At 31.7% G+C, this 24,990-nt stretch overlaps 1 protein-coding gene across 13 annotated transcripts; it reads right to left on the bottom strand.

Annotated features, from left to right (window-relative positions):
* Positions 1-2,186: 2,186 nt before the first annotated feature.
* LOC148623958 (acyl-coenzyme A amino acid N-acyltransferase 1-like) lies at positions 2,187-16,491 on the bottom strand. Of its 13 annotated transcripts, none has more exons than XM_088566314.1 (9): positions 16,389-16,491; positions 14,874-15,164; positions 11,019-11,082; positions 9,037-9,109; positions 7,979-8,092; positions 7,129-7,205; positions 3,869-3,959; positions 2,947-3,148; positions 2,187-2,395 (listed from the first exon to the last, which is right to left on the bottom strand). In XM_088566314.1, the coding sequence occupies exons 2-9, from the start codon at positions 15,154-15,156 to the stop codon at positions 2,295-2,297; spliced, it is 1,005 nt and encodes a 334-aa protein (XP_088422440.1). In that variant the 5' UTR covers positions 15,157-15,164; positions 16,389-16,491; the 3' UTR covers positions 2,187-2,294. The 13 variants fall into 13 exon arrangements, with proteins under 13 accessions (XP_088422440.1, XP_088422433.1, XP_088422436.1 ...); XM_088566307.1 differs by having other exon boundaries at positions 8,940-9,109; positions 10,819-11,082; XM_088566310.1 differs by having other exon boundaries at positions 11,019-11,097.
* Between the last annotated feature and the right edge of the window lie 8,499 nt (positions 16,492-24,990).

The raw sequence follows: 24,990 nt of genomic DNA on the forward strand, positions 1-24,990 counted from the left end.
TCGCGTTATATAAAAAGGGAGATAATCCAAATCCTTCTAATTATAGACCCATCTCACTTCTTAGTTGTGTTGGGAAAGTGTTTGAAAGTGTTATTTTTAAACAGATTCATAATCATCTATATGACAACCGACTGATTTACAAATACCAATTTGGATTCTTTCCTGATCATTCTACTGTTCCTCAGCTTTTAGAGATTTTTCCTAAAATATGTTTAGCTTTAGAAAACCGAGAAACGATGTGTGCATTTTTTTTTGGGTGGGGGGGGGGGGGACATTTCCAAGACATTTGATAAAGTTTGGCATTGAGGTTTACTTAAAAAAATTTCAAGCTTATGGCATTTCAGAAAAATTGTATAAATTGTTAAAAAATTATATCACAAATCGAAGACGAAGGGTAATGATAAAAAATGTCGTTTCTGATGGAGGTGTTATCAAAAGGGCGGGGTACCGCAAGGGTCTGTGTTGGGACCTTTATTATTCTTAATATACATAAACGATTAAATTGACGAACCGTAATAAACAGGGATCTTAACCGTGGTCTAAAAATTGGTTAGTTGATTTGAATCGTACAAAAATAGAAAGTATACTATTTACTACAAGAACTAATGTAAACAAACCCAAACTGAAATTTCATAATGTAAATATAAACTATGTTGATAATCACCGACATCGTGGCGTTTTTTCTGTCTAGTAATTGTAAATGGAATTTTCATATTGAATCAATTATATACATGGTAATCAAAAAACTGTCTGTTTAAATTTACGTTAAATAAAGAACAATCTTGAAAAGATATATTTTTCTTATGTAAGACCAGTTTTAGAATATGGGTGTAAACTTTGGGATTGCTGTGGGCAAATTAATAAGTCAAAATTGGAACAAGTTAAAATTAATGCCACTAGGATAGCCACTGGATTGGCTAAATTTTGTAGTATTGAATCAATGTATTTTGAAATGGCTGGGAATCTTTGCAAGAGAGACGCAAAAATAGAAAACTTATAGCCTTCTATATAAAATTCGTAAAGGGGAGTCTCCTGCCTACTTAATAGATTGTCTTTATTTCGATCAAGTTGAAAATAACTACAACTTGAGAAATCAAAATGAATATAGGACACCGAATTCAAGGTTACAACTTTATTCAAACTCCTTTTTTTTCTTCTACCATTAACTTATGAAATGGAACTCCAGTTCATATTTTCAAAAGGAATATCAAAATCACCAGAATATTATGGTTTGGGAAATAGATTCTTGATGTTGTATATACCCGTTTAAGACACAGGTGTAGTAATCTTAATGCAGATTTTTTTCGGGTTCATTTGACCAATGATCCAAAATGCTTATGCGGATGAGTAATTGAGGATTCTATTCACCTTTGTTTTGGAATGCCTACTCTATAATCGTTTAAGACTTAATTAAAAAGAGAGTTTGTCTTTCCTTGAAAATAGAAACTCTTTTATTTGGTGACGATAACCTTGGAAAAGAATACAATAAACAAATTTTCAAATCTATACAATAATTAATAATGCAAACAAACTAGGCGTTTTTAATGAACTATTATAGCCAGCTGACATTGACTGGAATTTTCAGCCGGAAAAGGCACCTAACTGATAGATTTAACCAAAAGACTTGATTGAAAGTGTACCGGTCTCTATGAAATAGAACTGCAAGATTTCATAACATAAAAAGGAAGATTTTGTTGGAGCAAAAGAGTTATGACCCTTGCATTTAAAGAATAAGAGGCCGAAAGAGAATTATAAATATACATTAACTTGAACTTTGTATCGATTTCTTTCATTTAAAATTATTATACTGTATCAAATATTAAATCACATTCCAAAGAGTTGCTTCCACATTGTTCAAATTTGAATGTTTTCACACTTGTCCTAACTGTTTAAGATTCTACATTGTATTTCAAGTTGCACTCTGTAAAGTACTACATTTTACTTTGTATCTATATAATACAAGCAGGGACTATTGAAAGGCTATCTACCTACATAGGTTTGCAAAATCACTTTAAGGAGGGAGGGTTTGTTAGACTTATTTGAATACTTGTAGGATTAAAGCCATATCATACATCTGACTGTGGTTTGGTAATGCAAGATGGAATTCACGATTTTTCTTCAAGTGCACTAAATTTTATATAACTTGCATTTATCCATGACGGCGAAATAAATATTGAACACATTCATTTTGATAACCATTTATTAACTCCTAGTCAAATCGTTACGGTACATCAATTGTTTATATTTTTGTATTTATCAGTTCTGTTAACCTGTTTTCAATTTAATCTGCTATTTCATGTCAATGTTGACTTAAGAAAATTTTGAATCATATGCCAAGAATCTTCCTGCGCTGCTACATGCTCCTCCATTTTACCTCCCCAAACAATCATTTTCCCTGAAAAAAAGTTTTGTTGATTTAAATTATTAATATAGAAAATAACATCTATTTATATTATGAGGGTAAAAGACTATCTTCGGAAATTTTTTTTTGCGTTTTTTATTTGTTCCATTCACATGCAGCTATCAACCAATTATTCGGAATGTTAACGGTATTTATAGTAAGCATTATATGTATGTGATAGAAGTTTTTGTTTTATTAGTCCATTTTCCTGTCGACAGGGTGGAATAACCATATAATCATACGCCCGAAGGACGTAAATATTTAACGAATGTGCGAAATTTGTTCCATGTTCAAACGCTAAAAAACTTACAGAGCTAAACTTTAAAAAAAGATGAAGAAACGAGTTAGGTGAAAGCAAATTTATTGTAGGGCAGTTTAAAAGACTTGCTTCGGGGCAAATATGTTGACCAACACACGCTTGACTGACAAAGTTTCGATTGAAATATGTGACCCGACCAGATCGATAAGGAATGATCAGTGTATCAAATGACAAAAGAAGTCTTAAGCAAAGATCAAAAGACATTCAGTGAATGAATGAAACAAACCAAAGAGATTATGATATGAAGCACTGCAGAATGACGTATAACATGGTTCGATAAGATGACCTGTATTTGGATAACTTTTTACAATCAGTTTGTGTCGCTCGTTCTCTGGGTACAAATTATACAAAATCTTGGAAAACTTTGGATCAACGAACTGATCGTCCTCCCCGACAATGTATAGGACTTTCGCCGTAGTTTCCCATATCTGGAAGCAAGCACATATTATAGTTACACACACTTCATATCTTTTCAAATTTAATTGAAAGTATATACAATTTGATAAATTTCACCTTAGTTGTATGAATAAAAATTACGAGAAAACAAATTTCAATGATAAAAAAGAAAGTTGAGGCAGGGTCCCCTGTTTTTATTTTTGTGCAGGCATCGACTGCAACGTAAGATCTTGGAATTAAAAAAATAACAAAATGCAGTACAAAGAGTTCTGTCATATTTAAATAATACATGCAAAGCATGTTGTCTCACTGAATGGGCTGACCTCAAACTGAGAGTATTTGTTATAAAGAAATTTGATCTGAAACAAGCTTTCCGATACGGAGGTTCTATTTGACGAAATAAAAAAAAATCGCTTAAAGAGAATCTTTTATTGCCTAGTTTGGTGCTGTGACGTTACTAGCGTATTTAAATAATCCCAAATAAAATACTGCTTTAATTAAGAATCAATTCTGAGTCAATTCTGAGTCCTCTATATATTGAATCATAAGTAATATTTCTAATATTATAAACTTGTTATACGTTATAACCTAGTTTCGGTCAGTTTTTCTGTAAAGTCGCAAACCAAGTTACTTCGTATAACCTGTATTCAACTCTCAATCATACCACATTTTGATATCACAATGTCAGCTTAACAGTAGTATTGAAATTGAATATTTTGCGAAAACAGCATGATAAAGTTACGCATTTTTACCTTCAAAACATGCTCTGGTTTGAATCTTTTTATAAATGCTGGAGACACGTACATCCCACTCTCATCATATTTGTAATCAGTGGTATCCACCCTAAAAAAGTAGTTTGAAAATTTAACTTTTGTTTAAAAAGTTGGAATAGAAGAATTTGACTGATCTCGAAACTCTTACTTCTACAATAAAATCATTCTAATTAAAATTAGACCTATCAATTGTTTCATTCAGTCATTGCATGTATGATCTAACAACACTCCATTGTACTTTCTGTTCAGATGACCTTTTCGGAATCCTGTTTTTTACCTTTGAATAACGCCGTCAAAATCATGACAGATGAATTTTGATTGGCTGATCAGGAAGGTCATCTGAGCAGAAATTAGAATGGAATGTTAAAACTGAATGGAAAAACTGAGAGGTTTAATTTTAATTAGATTGACAATGGAAGTTGAACAAAATAAAAAAAAATTCTCGGGTAATTGGTCCTTTTATTATCAGCGCACAACAAATATTTATGTCAAATTATGAGAAACAAAATTAAAGTAAGTAAATCCCATCGAAAATTCAACTGTCCCGTGCAGGTCCGGATGTCAAAAGAATAGGCCTGTAGCAGCGGTAAGCTTGTCGTGAAAGGCAACTAAATAGTGCTAAAGAACATAGCCGGGGGCTAGGAGTTCTGCCCCCAGAGCAACTGGGATGTGTGCCCAGGTGGTGGAAGGGGGTACCCCTGTCTGGGGTTGGCAGACTATGATACGGAAAACCTGACTGCAAACCATAGTGCACCGTGTTGGGAAAGATGCCACGTTCCTCGCACGTTAAAGAACCCTGCTGTGGTATTCGATAGGAGTAGGGACATTTGCGCTCCGCCACAGGAGGCTAAATTGCCCGACCTTACCCATTCCTCTCTTTTTCTAGTGGCAATCAAAATTTGTCGACCCTATTACCCTTGTGTCCCTTCCCATTTTTCATTTCATCATTATTTTATGTTCATTTTATCATCCATTTCATGTTCATCGTCTAAATATAGCTGAAATATTGCTGCTCGGACGTTAAACTCCAACAATCAATCAATCAATCATAGAAATTTAACTTACAAAAAAGAATTAAAAAAGGCGATGGGATATACGGAAGAAACCTTTTGATCGTGTATATAATGTATAAAAGTTGCAGAATAAAACAACTAAAGCTATCAATGGGGATCACGAATTTTACATTTTAAAAAAGGTTTATTGTGTAGAAATCCAGTAAATATTGTGTTAAAACGGAAATCAACATCGGCCAAATCGGTTGGAATTTAGCCGTTATAGCAGCTTCATGGGTGTCCCAGATTATAAGGTAATTCCTAATCACTGTTGACAAACAAATTCAAACGGTTATTGAATAAAATACGAGATGCATTAACATATTTTAAGAAAGAGACATAAGCTCACGTTCACCGCCATGGTCATGCTATTAAAATCTCAAACAACTAAAAGACAATTTGAAAGTAAAAACGCCAGTGTTAGCGAGTATTTTTAGGTGGAGTATAGTCCATTTTTGAGTTTTATAAATCTTCGAAAAGATTCTTATAAAGTCATCTTTGGAAATAATTTAATTTTTCAACTGCATTTGGTTTTCTATAGTCTGTACGAATTCTGACAAATGTTTTCAAAAATGTTTTTCGACAGACCTAAGAAATTCCCATTAGGCTTAATGCAATTTTGATTTTAAATATAAATATAGTTTTTTTTCTGCTTGAGTGTTGGAACAACTATTTGAATATTTGATGTAAATAAAAAAAAAGAAAAAAAGCGATGTCGCCAGGCTTCATAACAAAGCTAGATCCTGTAATTTGAATATCTATAGATATCAATGCAGGATTAAAAAGGATGTTTATGACGGTCAAATGTCACCTTTAGATATTCATATGAGTTGATGTCAATCTGAATATTCAAATAGCTCTTCCAATACTAGAGCATACAAAAATTATAAAAATGTATTAAAAAACAATAAATTAACATTAAGCTTAATGTGAAAATTGTTTGTTTGTCTGAAAACAGTTTCCAGGGTTCGCACGTACTATTGAAAATGATGTGCAGTAAAAACAAAAGTTAAATTATTTTGAAATTTTAAAGAAATTTTTTCGAAGATTCATAACTCAAAGGACTTTAAGAGCTCTTTTTTTGTATGATGCATGATGGATTTAAATGGAATTCTAATTCAATTGGTCTTAGGTTGATAAATTCATATGCCTAAATAAAGTATTTGTCTCAAAGGTAATATAAACATGTCTGGTCGAAAGTATCTCTGTAAATGTGCTGCCTAGTGAGTAGAATCTTGTTTGGTAAATGCCACGTTTAAAGTCAAATTAATTGGTTTAGATTTTAACTATACTCGGCGTCACAGAAATAACATACTGTTAAAATTTGAATAAAAATATTTTCTACGACTTTATTGACACCTACCGTCGTTTAAATTGTCTTAAATGACTTGCTCATTCGTTTAGCCAAACGGCTTCTCCCTAAACATTGAATGGTTAAATTCCGGTCAGATTTTAATTCTAGGTGCCAATATTTACATTGTAAAAAGTCGGCCATGTTTACAGTGATCGGGTTGCTAGGAGATGTTGTTTACGTTTAAATGGTTTGTCCAAAAACCGAAGAACCCAGAATGCACTTCGGCGTTATTTCGGATATCTCGGATTTATTTTACGCGAACAACGTACAATACCGAGAAGTTGATCAAGCAGACGATTGTCACCGGACTTCGACGGGAACTTACGAACTTCGTTTGTAAACAAATCGTCCCGTAAAAACCAACATGGCGGATATTAGTATGGGATTTTCCCGTAAGGGTTTGTTACGCATGATTTAAGCTAATAAGCGACTTGTTTTTGAGAAGCTGTTTGGCTAAACGAATGAGCAAGTCATTTAAGACAATTTAAACGACGGTTGGTGTCAATAAAGTCGTAGAAAATATTTTTATTCAATTTTTAACAGTATGTTATTTATGTGACGCCGAGTATAATCACAATCACATATTTATTAGAAATATCTGGATTTACATTGTATATAACTATATTTTAAATTCAATATTGTGACAATAAACGCATTTTCTACTTCTTTGTAAATGGCTCATTTTATTACTGTTTATTTTTTAAATCATTTTTGCTTGATTTTGATCACAATAGAAAATCACAATTCATTTGTTGGTGGTAAACATATTGTTCATAAATGCACACGTCCTTTAATAACAATATTTATATAACTGCGAAAAAAAACAGGCTTACCTAAGAAAATTTGTAAACGGTCCAAGTGGGGAGTAGGAACAGACAGGAGCTCCATTGATGGTTACCACTGACTTGATCTTTTAGAATACAAAAAATACCAATCATACAAATATTACAAATTTCGATATGCTATAAACAGTTTTCAAGGAGAGATCTTTCATCAGCAGCATTAGACCAAATAGTTCAATATGATTTCAAGGAGTCACCTTTCATAAGCAGCAATATAATTAAACACTTAGGAAATATTTATATGAAATAAAATTGTTATGACATAATGTCATTCTCTATAGAATAACCTTGCACAACTTGTGCTTTATTAGTCTTACTTTTGTGTTTTTCAGTTTGTAAGTTCAAATATTCCTAAACAATTTTTCATAGGAATATTTGTTTGTTGTGGGAACTAAATAAACTCAATTAATGATAATTTAGTTAGATGGTTCCAAAAGCAGAACCCTGACTGAAAATGACATTATAGTTAAGTTGATTAATCCTTATTACCATGCAATACTGCACAACATTTATGCATATAACTGTCGACATTTCATGAATAAATTTTGTCATAGTGATAAATATCAGACAACCGAGTGTATGGTAATTATTGCTTGTTGATGACTGCATGACTATTCCAGATAAATATTTTCGTTAGATGATGTATTTAGGTAATGTTTTGGTTAGATTTCAATCCAAATGTGTTAAGCGTTTGAAGTAATTAAATTTTATGTACTAGGAGCTTTTTTCAAGTAGAATGTAAACAATATGACTTAGAATTTATGTTTTCCATCGAAAACAAATGCTCTGACCAGCCTTTTTGTTATAGTGATATTTGATTAAACATCCAAAGAACTAATACCTGTGGACATTCGCAAGCCAGCATAAATGCTATTTCACCTCCTTTAGACACACCAACCATACCTATGCCAGTTTTATCCACCTTTTTAAGTCCACAAAACCATTTGACAGATTCCTAAATCAGATCTTAACATACATGAATAGTAAAGAGTAGCGATACTATATTACCATTTCCAAGGAAAATTTGGCATGTGCTAGTTTTGTAATTTGATGTTATCGTCAGACAAAGAAGATAATTATGATCGTTGCCAATATCTCCTTTACAGAACCCGACTTCATTGCGCCGATTATAAATGATTGTATTGAGTATAGGGAAATTACAGTAAGCTCAATTTGCTGCAAAGAAATATTTAGTACATGCATTTCCCAAGGATCATATAGCATGGAGAAGAATGAATATACAGGCACAAACGAGTGGGTCTGAGCAAGTAAACAACCACTTGATTATGAAATGGAGGTAAATATATATATTGGTCAAGCCAGCATTGAAAATGAAAAATAAAAACTTCTTGCTCCTCAGTTAATGAAATACGAAAATACAAATCTATATAAAACTTTGTATACAAACTTTCATTAGCATCATTTAAAAACTACAAAGGGAGATCGACATCCAAATAGAAATAGTCTACAAGAAGTACGTATAACCCAACAAATTATAATTGGAACGTAAATCCAGCACAAAGAAGGTTAACCATATTCAATACAAGAAGTAAAGCCTAGGTGTTTCAGAGGTTTTGATAATAATTATACTGTAATTTTCGATAAACAATCCATGATAAAATTCAAGTCAGAAAAGTCTGACGAAAGGGTCGGTGGATAACCTCTTTTTCCTTCTTCCTTGAAGCAAAATGCATGTATGAATAAAGATACTTTTCAACCGTCTAAAAACTATGTTTAAGAAAAAAAAACGGGAGCCTGGAGTTCAAGCAATTAATATCAATTTTGTAAGTATTTGTATGAACCATTAAATAATTAAAATCTATATCTTTCAATTCTTTTGGCAAATCTTCCATGTTCAAATATGGGAGAGCATAAGTCACGAATCCTCTGGAAGCTAACATTGCTGCACGGAATTCTATCAGACTTCCAGCAGTACCAAACAAATCTATTACTCCTGGGAACGGCCCTGGTCCTACAGAGAAAGAAAAAAATGTGTTAAGAAAATGAACTGGACAGTCAACATTCAGCTAAAATTCAGACAATAGTAATTCTCCTATTGTCGAACATTGGGAATATGACAATTCTGTTCACTTAATTTGAATCAATTTAGAAATTCAATCAAAATACATCTGCACCTGTTCAAAAATAAACTTACACTTGGCCCCGACTAAGTGCAAACTAATATAACGTATTCTCAAGGAGAAACATAAACCCGTTTGCTAATTTGCATACTAGTATTCATATTTGTATTTTAGCAAATTTGCACGTGTAAGCAAAGAGAAAGTGTTTTTAAGTCGCTAATATTGTTAGCAACCTCTTGCACTTGTAATTTAAGTACTTAATATTCGCATATGATTTACATAAATATGTCGTTATACGCCACGTAATGCTGCAGATACCCGCCATATTTACCGTCATAGTGTCATAGTTATAGCTTCATACGAGATAAAAGTATCATACACGTGTGTTCTACGTTTGTTTCTTACTTGAACGAGAACGGGAAGTTCACATGAAATGATCGGTTATCTTTGAACATTTCCCAGTTACCGATTCAGGCACTGAGGCTCGTTACATGACTAAATAAGGTCATATACATTAGCCTGCCCTGATATTTATGAATAGTCATTGCCAGCTGCTTATTCTGGTTCCTAAACTGGTTCCCTGGTCAATATCATAAGCGACCCAAAGATCACTATAACGTACCTTTTTTTAAACATATCATAACATGTCCATGCTTGTTTTTGTTTGCATTAGGACGGGAAGTTTACATTAAAAGATAAAATGATCGATTTGCATTTAATTGATGTAATAATACCCAGTTTCCGATTCAAACACAGGCGTTCGTTACAATTGATTATATCAAGGTCATATATATTATAAGGACACCAATATCTATATACAATCATTGCCAATTGTTTAAACTTGTTTTGGATGATTGAAAACATTCGGGTCATAACGGTAACGAAAGAGAACACCATAATAACAAGGGAACCAAAATTTTAGCGGAAGTCACCCGATTTCAAAGAATATCGCATTTATACCACTTCGACTATTTACAGTAAGCCAAAATCAGTGACATTGAATATTTGACGATTAACGACTTTGAAAACTTCAGCCTTTGATTTTTTTATGCATCTTTGAACTGGAATTTACTGAGTAGTTGTTTCATTTTTTACCGACCGGTGCGCCTGGTCCATGCTCCCAGTTTTTGATGGAGTTCGGGTTACTCATTTGCTTATGTTTCTTTGTGTGTGATATTTTGGTTATTTCATGTCCATTGTTGCGTGTATCTGTTCTCCCTGTCTGGTCTTTGTCCTTGAAGTGTATTATTTTAATTACCGTTTAAATCTTGGTTCCTTTGATTACCCATTAATGTTATTATATATCTCCTGACTAAATCATCTATGTTAACATGTATACATCGTTTATATATTAACTTCACACAAAAATAATCACTGTTTGTAATTCAGTCTTTTCATACATTAAAACCTGATATATTCTGGTCAGGTGGTGATGTAAGACGTGTCCTACATCCTGAATTTTTACAAACAAATACAAAATGTATTAACATGTTTTAACTTTTTTACTTTTTTATCTAACTATAGCAAAATAATATATCTAAACTATTGTTCATGAATTTTGGCTATATGACAAACATTTATTCATTATATCATTACTTGCCTACAGGGGTAAACATTGTTCCTCTCAGTTTTCCGTAGCGAATTTCTTCCCTTTGAACAGTTTTATCTAGGAACCATCTTTTTTTTTCAGCACACACAATTATTTTTGAGGTGGCATGATGACATTCATCCCATGTTATATGTCCATTAAAGACAGAAAAATTAACAATTTGTGGAGATGTTACGTCAAGCTTTATATACCTTTGTCCTCTACGATGCCCTGGATTCTGTATCATGGTAGTAAACAATCCCATACTGTTAACTCCTGCAATACCAAGTACTGTAAAGGCACGATTTTTTAAAAAGATTTACCAATTGACAGAATTAATTCAGTGGATACGTTTAGTACAGTCCATAAAGTTACCCACTGGGTACATTTACAGTCTGGAATTGTAAGCATGCCCTGTCCCGTCAACAGCACCTGCCACATTGAAAGTGAGAAAAGTCCAGTCAGTGTCAGATTCAGTGATTTGTTAATCCAATATGACGTGAAATCTAACTGAAGATATCTTGTCTCATCTGTGAAATGGGAACTTCATATCGGCCAATCAAATTGTAACAAGAAAAGATTTTAGTAGCGGTGATATTAACAAAGGCTGAACTTACCCCCTTAGAAGCTATATTGATAGTTTACCCTCTCTCTTCAAAGAAAGTTCATGAACACATCATAGACACGACATTAACGGACCAACTGTGAAATGCATACTCTATAGGTTGTAGATGTTGGTATATTGCCACTAAGAAAGGGAACGTTTACAATTCGATAGTCATAATTATCACGTTTGTCATGAAGTTTCGATTTCAAACGTCTTGTACCATCTTAGTATAATTTAAAATCTAAATATGAAGCAGAAACATGTTGTTAGTTGTCTAATCATTTCAAGTTCATTTGGGTAGATAAGATAAAAGTAATCATTGAACTCAATATTATTCAAAGATTATGTATTATCTATATATCTTTCTCTCAATGTATAGTCCAGATGACATCATTCCTAACCTCTCAAAAAAATGTCGTGGAACTGTCTGAAGAACAGATCTATTCTAGAGCCAGCTCTTCTGACAGTCTGACAGTTCTAGCAGAGCCGGCTCTTCTAGAGCGGGCTTTAGTAGTAGAATTATTTTGATAGAGCTGACTCAAGTAGTAGATAGTTATCGTAGAACAAGCTTTTCTGTCATCGTAGAGCAGGTTCTAAAAGAGCTGCATTTCTACTAGATTTGCAAAAGGGATAGAATTTAATTACATTAAATATTATTTTCAAAGGTTGTAACAATTTAGTTTCAATTTGATCACGTCGATAGCGGTGACATTTAAAAACGATTAAATACAATTATTTCACCCCGAGTGATCTAAATGAGTTTTTAAGTTTTCTGGACAAGATTTTTCTTTAAAAAAAAAATACCGCTTCAGATGTCGTCCGAGGATTACCCTCGTAAATATTTAGCGTTTCTTAACCAACATTGTATCAATCTCAAATTCTTTAAAAAAAAAAATCAAATTACATGAGTGCATTTTATGCTTAGAAAACTTAAAGTTAATATATTCATATCTTCTATTTAGAAAAAAAAGTATAAAGATGTGTCACAGTTTTAGCACAAATTTTTGATTTTCGGGTCAAAAGTATGCTACCGAACTAGTACCTAGGGGAACTAAAACAGTATTTACTTTTTATTCCCATATTTGACGGTTTCGAACAATCGGTCTTTAAAAATGCATTCATTTTATAGCATTTCATTAAGTATTGAGATTATAACAGAAAAGTCGTTTGCTCCAAATCATCAATAATACAAAGAGTTGCTACATTTCTCTTTATCTGATACATAGTTTTTGAACATTTTATGATTAAAATTTACAAATATAGATCTTCTTACTTGGAAATTTTAAGCTGTTTCACAGTTTTAGCACTTATTATAGCTTTATATGTCAAACGTATTCTAACAAACTGAAACATAAAAGACAAACAAATAAACAAACAAGCAAAAAACAAAAACCAAAAAAATTGAGTTTTTTTTTTTTTAAAAAAAAAGGTAAGAGTTATAGCACTAGCAAATAGTAACAAAATAGATCTAAATGCACATTAATGTTACAGCCTTTCATCCGATTTTGAGGCTTCTGCAGGAAAGTAAAGTGCTCGCACTCATCAATGATACTCATAATTGCTATTTTCTTAACACCATTTTATGGGTATTTTTTTCAGATTTTAATCTTTTTCTAGCCAAGGTTTTAGACATTTCCCAGCTTTTAGCTCTTATTTTCATGTATTTTTTTAAATTAAGAAAAACGTGTAGATTTACTTCTATATTCCAATGATAGGTTTTCAAACATTGTTAGTGTTATCGCACCAGCAAAAAGTAACAAAATGGGTATAAATCCATTTTCATTTTAAAGCTTTTTTACTAAGAAATGCTACATTTCTATGTTAGAAATATTATTTGAACATTTTATTGGTAATTTTCCATGTTTACATATTTAATCAGCGAAAAAAGAAATTTACATTTTTAGCACTTATTTCTTATTTTTGTGTCAAAAGTATGTTTAAAAGCTGATTTACATGTAAAATGATAAAAAAAGAAGCGAACATTTACTTTTTTCTCCATATTTGAGGTTTTTAAACTATGTTAGAGTTATCGCATTAGCAAAAAGTAGCAAAAAATGTCTAAATGCATTCCTTTCTTAGTTTGAGGTTTAAATAAAAATAAGTGCTTGCAATCATTAACGATACTGAGAATTCCTATACTTCTCTTTGTTTGACATATTTTTCAAATATTTTATTGGTAATTTACCATTTTTACATATTTAACCAGCAAAAATTGAAGATATTTACAACTTTCAGCACTTATTTTTGCTTTTTATGTTAAAAATATCTTAACAAACTGAGCAAAGCAAAGAAATAGCGAAAATGGACTTTTTATCTCAATTATTTAAACAAATTTTGAGTTTCCACACAAGCAAAAGTAACAAAATAGGACCAAATACAGGTCAAAACAATTTATCTAATTTTGCGGTTTTCGACGAAAATGTTTTGGTTGTCACATTGATCTAATTTGTACATAAGGTGTGTCAGATTTAGTATAGACTATTATGACTTCTTTTTATGCATCTTCGCTATTAGAGGGACAGGCTTTTAGACCAAGGTTATAAGAAATACGTCTCCTCTGCCTTAAACTTAATTGTTTAAAATAGTATGTTCCTGACTAACGATTAGAGATGATGGGTTTTCACAATGTCACAAATTAATTGTCCGTAGCTTTTAGTTATATATTATTATTTACATCTTGAACTTGACGCAACTACCCTAACAATGTTCAAGACATATTTTGAAGGTTGTGTTTTGGAATTACTTGATTTTAATTTTAAGACTACCTGTATTACTGATTTTGACCGGTGACAATTTTATGCTGCCCGTTTGTGTTGAAATACACGAGAAATAATGAACCGTAATTTAGCGTTATAAAAAACCTGGTTATACCATCTTCCATATCAGGAATGTCTTTAAGACCATTGCAGGCGTTTCGGGTTTAAAGCGTAATATTGCCATTTGTAATACGGACGACTTTCCTTGCGACATTTACCCACATTTTTATCATATTGGTAATTTTGTTATTATCGTACATCTAGATCTATTAGTCTTTTTATTTTCATCAAATTAATGAAAAAAAATATGCCGGCTATAATAACGTTTTCCATCAATATATAGTGAAAGTTATTTCTTTCTAATGTAGAAGGCATTGCGATGCATTTAGTGCCCTTGGGAATTAATATTGCTTTCAACATTGATAATGCCATTGCCATCAGCTCAGGGCATTATCAAGGTTTTATGGGATATCTCTCCCGTGGGCTGTCAATTTATTATGATAATGCCTTTTAGATAAACTAAAGAATTTTAATGGTTTTATTATTCGCGATTTATCTGATTTACTACTCCTTAATGGCACTTTTCTATTCACTGAAGCTGAAGATGATGTCATATAGTCATTTTTAGATTCGACTTTATCATATAACAATTGTGATAATATAAACTATTATATCAATCCTTCATAAACTAAATCAAGTCATACCTTTATACGTTCCTCCGAATGACGGATATTTGTCGACTTTCACCAAACCGGCTCTATCTGCTATGAAGCAAGCCGATGAGGAAAACGAGTTTTTGCCTTCTGTCACAGATGCCATAACTGTAACTTTTTGTGTTTGACTCAAACCACTTATCGTTATTTTAAGTTTATCATCCACAAGTGGATATTCAAGATCGACATGAATCTTCGTTACATTGCGGCAAATGATGTAGTTTGTGTTGAACAGTTTAGAGTGATATGTAGGTTTAAAAAGTACTCTCATCATAATGAAACCTGACATATATAAAGAACAGAACTGTTCATATAAGTTATAAAAAACAAATGACATAACTATCCCAAATAGCTGATTTCATAATGAGGTCGTTACGTCAAGAACATAGAAAGGAAACTAATGTTTTCACGAAGCTTTAGTATGTTTTAAACAATTACATTAAAATGTAAAATTCACTATTTTCATTTTTTTTTACTTCACGATCTTAACAATTGTTGAGATTTAGTGGATGTTTTTGTATGTTTTGGGATAAGAATGTGGAAAAATCCAACAAGCTTTCTAGGAATAAGATATCAACATTACTTTCCTTTTCATTTCTCTCAAATAGTTGTCTATCCCCTTGTTACTAATTATTTAAACGACATATTTTTATCCTTTAAACGAAGCCTAAGCTTAAAGAAAGGAATTTCAAAGATGGTATGTGTGACATTCTGAACGGATGGTCAGACGCATTTTTGTTTTTTTGTTTTTTTTGTTTTTGTTTTTTGTTTTGTTTTGTTTTTGTTTTGTTTTGTTTTTTGTTGTTTTGTTTTGTTTTTTTAACGTCGATTGCTTACATCCTTTGTATAAATAATGTGATTCATACTGGTATAATTTAGTTAGGGTATGGTTAAAAGTTAAGGGTCGAATAAGGGATTATATTGAACATAGACTTCTTTAAAGCTATACAAGTTTCAGTTAAATAGAACCTTGGCACCAAAATCATTCTTCATCATATCAGGGGCATCCGGTTATATAAAGCGACTGTGTCCCGATATGATAATAACTTGTATTTTCGAACATTCAGTTCAGATTAAATCTATTATCATATCTTGCTCCTGATTCCATTTTTATGACTCATTTAAATGTTTAGCTTTTTTACTGTTTACAAAGAGACATTGTAGTTGTGCCATCGAACATTCTTGTTAGAGTTAATACATATAACAATATTAGCTGGATCATTTGCGTTATATAGCAGCAAATCCCTTCCTTTGGAATACATAATCAAATTCTTTACTAGTTTATCTTTTTCTCCATATATTTGTTACAAAATATGGAAAAGAAATGGCATTAAACTGCTCATTTTTCTCATTTGATAAATAATTAATGATCGAGCCACAACTTCAAATTTCAGCATTAATTTTCCCTTTTGAGGTAAGAAATTTAAAAATTCTTCATATATTCAGGAAAAGTATACAAATGTAGTTCAATTATTTGTTTGGTGCAAATTTAAAAAAAAGTCTAACCTTAATATAAACTAACGTGGTCTTCCGCAGCGAAATTAAGTCACATATTTATATCTGTTTTATCTAGATATCACAAATGACCTTATGACCTATTTATCTGCTGATGCATAGGGGTGATAAGATATGCTAGACCTTGCACATGTGTATGTATTTAAAATCGCCAGCGTCATCTTGCATTCGACTTATTACCAAAGATAGTTTTCCCATACAACGTCTAAATTATTTTAATATAAAATAGTTTACATCATTATGAGAGCTATTACATACATCTTTATGATTGTGTAAGATGACAGAAAAGAATGGTATGTGTAATATGTTTGATCTGCTTTATGTACATTATAATAATAAAATCCGTTTAAATATAAATAAACGCAAGTTTCTACTAAAGATGTTTCCTCGACATTTGGTCAATAAAAAGAAATCGCAATATAATGCAAGTTATAATGTAATTTAAGAAAATAATTGTTTTTACCTCATTCCTTTTCGTTTTTTTTTATTCATGGTATGAATCCTGTGTTCTTATGTGCTCAACTTTCAATACCCATTCATACTTTCATTTTGCAATAAAATAATAATAATAAAAAAACGTTGAAATTCCATTAAAAGATGTGGTTTATTTTTTCGTTTAAAAATGTGAATACATTACTTGTTGATTGATTACAAATGTTTACTTGGTTTTTGGTGGTGGTATTATGCCAGAAAATAAAGTGACCTTCTAATCTTAATACCAACCTTTAAGAAACGAAAAACAAAGTTGACGAAAGAAAACAAGGGTAAACTGTGATGAACCGAAGATAAATGATTTTTTTTTAAATGCTTTTTTTTTATTTTGCCGACCAATGCTATAAAAATTCCTCACAGTGTACAAAGTAATCCATCATTCCTTGCAGAAAATACAACTATTTCTTGGCCGATGGGCAGTATAATAGAGCAAATCGTCTTTTCCTACACGCTAGGCAAATCTTACCTCTTGGTCGAGTTTGAAATAAGGAGAATGATTTTGTGAAATAGTATCAATCAATCATGTCATCCGTTATTTAGTCATTATGGTAAAAACAAAAAGCTACGATTTTAAATCATTTTCATGTTTTTTTTTTAGAATTAGCTAGTTTGGTATGGAATCTAAGGTAAAGATTACTTTTGCAGAATGCTCACCGTCAAAAGCATTATTCAGTATTGATTTTTGGGAAATTTGTTATATTTTTACAACTAATTATACAACAAAAAGCTTAACCGATAATAATTAACTGCCTAGCGCATTATTAGCAGAAACATATTCTCACACCCTCTTTCAGTTCCCAGAAGTGTGCTAAAAATAGTAACTGATAAAATGTACTGCCTTTATATAATAGATTATATATATGACAGAAATGCCAAATTAAAACAATAATCGGAGTTAAAATTCTTAAATAAAAATCTACATCGTTTAGAAGTTAAGGACACACTCTCCGTGTGGATGAAAATTAGAGTGTTTTTTTTTTAATTAGAAATCAATACTGAATCTACTGCTATTCTTATCTACACAGGTAATAAGTTAATATTAACATCGAGACTACAAGAATAAGGAAAACTCTGCAGAGAGGAATTGTAGACATTTAGAGCCTTCACTTGCTGAATTTCGCCTATCGTTTACCCCGATGGAGAACTTTTTGTCATAGATTTATTATGTATTCAAAAGCCTTATTTCATTCCACGAAATTTGTGTGAATAAATTCGACTTTAGATATTTTTTTCTGTTTGAATTTGACTCATTAATGTCATACCAAGGTAAGATAAGCTGCATAAAACTTGAGTCTGGCAGTGTTAATTTAATTCATAAGACAATGTCATGGTGGTTATTTTCTTGGGTAATCTTAGCTTGAACCAAAATTCATCTATAGGGAATATTTTACCCACCTTTCGATTAAATCACTCATTTGACTGATACCATCATACTAAGCAAACTTAATTTGCATGAAATAGTCATTTCAATACTGACATCGTGAAAAACAGTCATAACATTTTTTTTATTTTTCGTTTTCTCAGGCTGGTGTAAAAAATACATTATGTAATATAAAGACCATCCCTTGATTTCGTATCAAATGGAGTAATGGTCAACTGCCCAATGTTGATCTGAAAAAAGTCTGTATGAGTTGTCATGAGTCCTCCTGGGCTTTAGATAATCAATCATATTTCCTCCTAAAGCAACTGTAATGTATTGAACAAAATAATTGAATCTTAGCGGTGCCAAGTTGATTTATTAATGATCTTTATCCAGAGACTCTTATTTCATCGATAAAAACAATATTTTTTTTCTGATGTATTAACACGGTGTTTTGTTAACCTTGGTTCCCTTGATAACTCTTTTGCCTGAATAAATTAGCAAGAACTAACATCTGATTACCATAATCTCTGTCTCTTTCCTGTTTTGTGGTGATCTAGCAAAATATTTTGATAAAATACACCCCGGATGAATTAATACACATCGCTCTTGGTATACATAGGGGAAAGGAAAATTATGACACGTTGAACAAATCAGTTTTCATAGTGCAGATGGATACAGCGTAACGATCCACGAGTTTATGATGACGATCATAAAACTTCTGTAGTGATGACTTCAATCTTGTAGCAAAATAACCCTATTCCAAAGCCTAATTGTAAGAGTCTAGCTTGATATAAAAAGTCTGCGTTGTGATATGAAAACTCCATACGCAGGCGCTGAAGGAATGCTACAACAGATGATAGGAAAGTTGACAATACTGAATGAAAAATCATCATGTTTGACGTATAGTTTGGAAATAGTTTCCCATTACATTCGATCTCTAAGTGTAGGTTAAGATATGAGGCTGACGTCACAGTGTCTGTATATCCTTTTTCTCAAGTTCTTTTGGGTAGATGCGATGTATCAAATTCCCGAAGCCAAGATTATTTAACGATAATACGTCATCTATACAGCGGAAACTTAGATTAAAGGATCTAGCTAAACGAAGTTCTTTGTTTCCGGATCAGCTATGAAGTCAGCCTCATAAGAGTTATGGAATAGGTCAGGAGGAATAGGAGCACAATTTGTTCCCATTGGAATGCCGACCTTTTGTTGAAAATCGAGACCACCATACTGGATAAATATGCTGTCGATAAAAAATTCCTGCATTTTGAAAACATCTATCTAATGTTATGAATCGGGATTTTGACTGAGTATGGGGAATAAAAGTACAAAGAGTTGAAAAATCATAGGTTTTAAGTCCATTGTGTTCTGATGATAATCTTGAATTGAGGGTTTCTAGAAGACCTTTCGAAGTGATGTGGTAGGTCTGGAGACCCTTTTTGACATCTGTGAGTATAGAAGTGAAAAATGTTTAAAAAGTATTATAATATATAGTTACTACTGAAAACATGCATGCATGTACATTGTTCGCAAATACACTAATTTTGAACCGCGTCACTGTCTTCACTTGAATTGTTGGTTTTAGTATCCGTAGAAATCTCCTTACTTTTCTACTTTGTGATTTATTTTTGTGTTGACCGTTGTACAAAAATGTGAAGCTTGTGTAAGCATTAGAGATCTACCATTTGATTTTATGGGGAGCTATGATCATATCTAAAAGGGCAGAATTGAAATTTTCCAGCAATAATACAGCAGGACAGCTGCTAAGAAAAAAAATATTTCATATTTTTCATTGTCCTAATGTTTCTTGTTATTATTTTTTTATCTATATTAAACAAGAAATTGCAAAAATTAAAAGGCATGATAGAAAATTTGATACTATCCCCCTAAAAATCTAACGACTGCTCCCTTAGAAATAGAAACAAATAGCATGCTATATAAAGATACTTTTGTTTGTAATAATTGTCGCATCGCCTTTTATTCCCTAATGCTATCCGGCTAAGTTGGAAAGATTGTTTTAATATCAAGCGCAAATAAAGCTTGTGACTCTCTCCCGATCCTTATTTTAAATGTGGGAAAATCAAAAACAATTTTCTTTGTTTGCCTGGTATAAAAATCAAGGCTCTGGGTATTTTTCTAATGAAATGATTAAGAACAGTCCTATATATCTTACAATTATCATTCAAGACTGTCTTCTCTATCCAGAAAAAAATATGTACAATGCATGTGAATGTACAATGTACATATATAAAACATGTCCCTACGTTTATTCGACTTTGCAAAGTTTATATGCAAAATATATGTTAAACCTTACGCATTTTTGTTTGTATTAAATCCTTTTGCTTGAATTTCTTGTATATAATGTAAAATTTCCAACATTTCGTTCGTATTTATTGTCACCTTTCTGAACATACGCGGAGAAAATTGTATACTCTGACCCGTAGTTACCAGATAAATTACTTCGCCGGTGCGCACGGTTCATGAGACACAAGGATGTACATTAAATTTTCAACGGTCAAGTGTCAATAGCTGTGCTCAATAGCCTTCTTGTAGTTTAAGTATTTGTCATGACAGTTCTAATCTAACATTGGTGCAAAGCAGGGGTCTGTCTATCTGTCTGTCTGTCTGTGTTAAACACAAGAAACGCAAGTAATCTTGAAGATATAGTCACTCATGCAGTGCTACCATGTAGTTGAGGAAGTAACGATTAAAAATTATTTTATAATTGTCTCATCTCTGCGGATTCCGTTTTCAGCGGAATATACTCTTGATAAATCCGAATTTTATGTAAGTGTGCTTTTAATTTGTCAGTACTTGTTGATAAACACTATTTTACGGAACGGGAGTCCAAAATTATTTGTCGCTTAAAGCCTTTTAATGCGTAGGTAAAGGTACAAAAGCAAACATTCTTTACAGGAATAAGTACGTGACTTTACCAATGCGTGAATACCCTACGATTCTTTTTTCTTATATTTACGTCAGGCTGTTAAAAGTAAACTTTATATCTTAATACCTCCTCAATTTGAAGCTTCAATGCTACATAACACATTTTTATGGCTCAATCCAAAGTGATAAAAAACATGCAATACTTTAACACTGTTATGTGGTAATGAAAATCATATCAACTATATACATGTAATATTGTGTTTTCTGTAACCTAATCATCTAACATACCAATGAAAAAATAGATCCACACCAAAGAGAAGAGAAAAAATATCATACTTTATATCCGTCCCTGTCCAGTTATCGCCACTTAATCTTATTATGTATGTCTAACGAATAGTGTAAAACATTTCACTAAGATGCAGCTGGTTTCTTTTCAACATAAACAGGTTGAGTACGCATACAGCTTTTTTGATTTACTATTTTACCTATTTTACCACTTCAGAACAAAAAAAACACAAAATGTTATATAGCTTTATTATTATTTTTATTATTTAAGAATTTCACATATCGATATATTGAAAAAAACTATTAATTACCCTTAATTTTGAGAATGACTTCCATTTATTTATCCTGACCATTAAAATAAAGAGACTACGGACAAAGCTTCTTCGGTATCGTTTTCAGACCTTTAACTTGAAATTGCCGACAGTAATAATTTTAGTATAAGAATATATGTCATGTGGGACGATATAGATGTTAAAAGTATAGTGCAGTTGTATACCAGCTTGCCATGCATTATGGTTTTATATTTCTGATATGCTGCCTATGAGTTTTTTTCCCAATATCCAGATCTTATTGAAAAATATTTTATTTCTTACAAACATATTAAAGATCATGGATTTTCATAATATCAACAAAGTGATTTTCCGTACTTTCTATTTAAATATTATTATTTTCATCTTTCACTTGACCAGTCTTCCACAATAAGTTCAAAACTTATTTTGAAGTTTGTGTCTTGGATATACTTCATTCTTATTGTATTTGGTTCAAATTATTTCACTTTTTATCGTTCATTGTGACAAAGTTGAAAAATAAAACAATGAGAAATAATAACACAAAACACTTTACAAAATTCAGATTTGTATCAATTTAACACCTTGAAACATGTGTTACATCTTACGGAAATGTGCTATATTTGTATGATTGGTATATTTTTAATGAAACATATCAGTTGACTTTATTTTCATATGCATCAGTTTTGATACCACCAAATACAGATATGAAGAAGACTCAGTTTACTTGGCCGATGCTTTAAGTTTGAATCTGAGACAAGAGCAAGTTCTGAAGGTAATACATCTAAAATGATTTAATTGGTTACTCTTTACCGTAATGCTTATGGGGGTTGTGCAGATGTGGGTCTTAGAACTACAATGGTGACTAGAAAAATGTATTACGATTGATTTAAAACCTTTATCTACTTTAGCTGTTTTCAAAAGACATGATAACTGTATAGCAATAGCGATGCGTATTAATTCATCAGGGGTGTATTTTATCAAAATATTTTGCTAGATCACCACAAAGCAGCTCATGTAATCATTGTATTGGCGTGTTTTATTTCATACCTGGAAATCCAAAGCTAAGATTCTATACATTGTCGGTGAAGATGACCTAACTGTCAATCCAAAGTTTTCAAAAATCTTGCTTAATTACTATCCCCTACACCTACGTCAAAGATTACCGGCGCAGGTCATCTAATAGAGCCATGCTACACATTTGTTTACAGAACATCATTTGACAATTTGTTGGGTGGGTACATATTTAAGCAGCCGCTTTTGTATGTAGACTTGTAGAAAATTAAAAAATAATGCTTGTATTTTATTTATTGGTGACAAAAGGAAAGAGAGACAGACAGAGATTATTGTAATCAGATGTTAGTTCTTGCTTACTTATTTAGGCAAAAACCGTGTTAATACATCAGAAAAACATTGTTTTTATCGATGAAATAAGAGTATCTAGATATAGATTATTAAGAAATGAACTTGGCACCGCTTAGATTCAATTATTTCGTTCAATGCACTATATATCCTTGGGGAGGAAATATGGTTGACCATCTAAAGCCCAGGAGGATTCATGACAACTCATACAGACTTTCTTCAGATCAACATTATCCATATCGGGCAGTTGACCATAACTCTTGTAGATATGGGATCAAGGAATGATCTTTATGTTAGTTAATTCATTTTTTAATACCAGCCTGAGAAGGAACAATAAAAAACGCTATGACTATATTTGACGATGTCAGTTTTAAAATGACTATTTCATGCAAATTAAGTTTGCTGTGTATGATGGTATCAGTCACTTGTGTGATATAATCGAAAGGTCGGTATAGTATTCCCTAAAGATCAATTTTGGTTAAGATTACCTCAGAAAATAATCACCTATGACAAAAAGTTCTCCATCGGCAGACCCAAATGATAAGCAAAATTCACCAACTGAAGGGTCATAATTTCTACAATTCCTCTCTGCAGAGTTTTCGTTGTAGTCTCGATGTTAACATTACCTGTGTAGATAAGGATGGTAGTAGATTCAATATTGTTTTCTTATTTAAAAAAACTATTAAATGCAAATTTCATAAACACACAGAGAGTGTGTTCTTAACTTCTAAACGATGTAGATTTTAATTTTAAGAATTTTTAAGAATTTTAACTCCGATTATTCTTTTGATTTGGCATTTCTGTCATATATATAATCTGTTATATTTAGGAAGTACATTTTATCAGTCATTATTTTAGCACATTTCCGGGATCTAAAAGAGGGTGTGAGAATGTGTTGCTGCTGATAATGCGCCAGGCAAAGATGCTCTACTGAATGATGCTTTGACGGTGAGCATTCTGCATAAGTAATCTTTACTTTAGATTTCACACCAAACTAGCTAATTCTAAACTGCGCAAAAGCATAAAAATGATTTAACACTGCAGATTTTCGTTTTTACCATAATGACTAAATAACGGATGACATGATTGATTGTTACTATTTCGAAAAATGTCCTTATTTCTAACTCGACGAAGAGGTAAGATTTGCCTAGCGTGTAGAAATAGACGGTTTTCTTTATTATACTGCCAATCGACCAAAAATAGTTACATTTTTTGCAAGGAATGATGAATTATCTTGTACACTGTGAGAAATTTTATTTTGTTATCTTTGGTCGGCAAAATAAAAAAAAACATTTTAAAAAAATCATTTATCTTCGGTTCATCACAGTTTACGCCTGTTTTGTTTTGTCAACTTTGTTTTTCGTTTCTCAAAGACTAGTATCAATATTAGATGGTCATTTCTATATCTTGATAAAATAGAAAAGTCTCTGGTATATTATCACCACTAAAAACTTTTATAATCAATCAACAAGTAATGTATTTATTTAACAAATCACATTTTTAAACGAACAAATAAACCACATCTTTTAGTGGAATTTTAACTTTTTTTTATTATTATTATTATTTCAAAAAGGAAGTGGGAGTGGGTATTGGAATTTGAGTCCAAACCAACACAGGATTCATATCATCAATAAAAAAAACGAAAAAGAATTGGGTAAAAACAATCATTTTCCTAAATCACATTATAATTTACATTATAAGGCGATTTTTTTATTGACCAAATATCGAGGAAACATCTTTAGTATAAAACTTGCGTTTATTTACATTTAAACGGATTTTATTAATATAACGTACATAAAGCAGATCAAACATATTACACATACCATTCTTTTCTGTCATCTTACACAATCATATAGATGTATGTAATAGCACTCATAATGATGTATAATATTTTATATTAAAATACTTTAAACCTTGT

The sequence above is a fragment of the Perna viridis genome, chromosome 2 (genome assembly GCF_037379345.1).
Source record: "Perna viridis isolate PV_CMFRI_1.1 ecotype Kerala chromosome 2, ASM3737934v1, whole genome shotgun sequence".
In the NCBI taxonomy this organism is placed as follows: Eukaryota; Metazoa; Mollusca; class Bivalvia; order Mytilida; family Mytilidae; genus Perna; species Perna viridis.

Excerpts from the sequence above, each read along its gene's own strand:
- LOC148623958 (XM_088566304.1), bottom strand. The coding sequence starts at position 15,156 with ATGATGAGAGTACTTTTTAAACCTACATATCACTCTAAACTGTTCAAC. Across the intron at positions 8,093-8,939 it reads TAGATTTTAATTATTTAATG|GAATCTGTCAAATGGTTTTG; the intron begins GTTCATACAAAT and ends GATCTGATTTAG. Across the intron at positions 7,206-7,978 it reads TGGCTTGCGAATGTCCACAG|ATCAAGTCAGTGGTAACCAT; the intron begins GTATTAGTTCTT and ends GTATTCTAAAAG.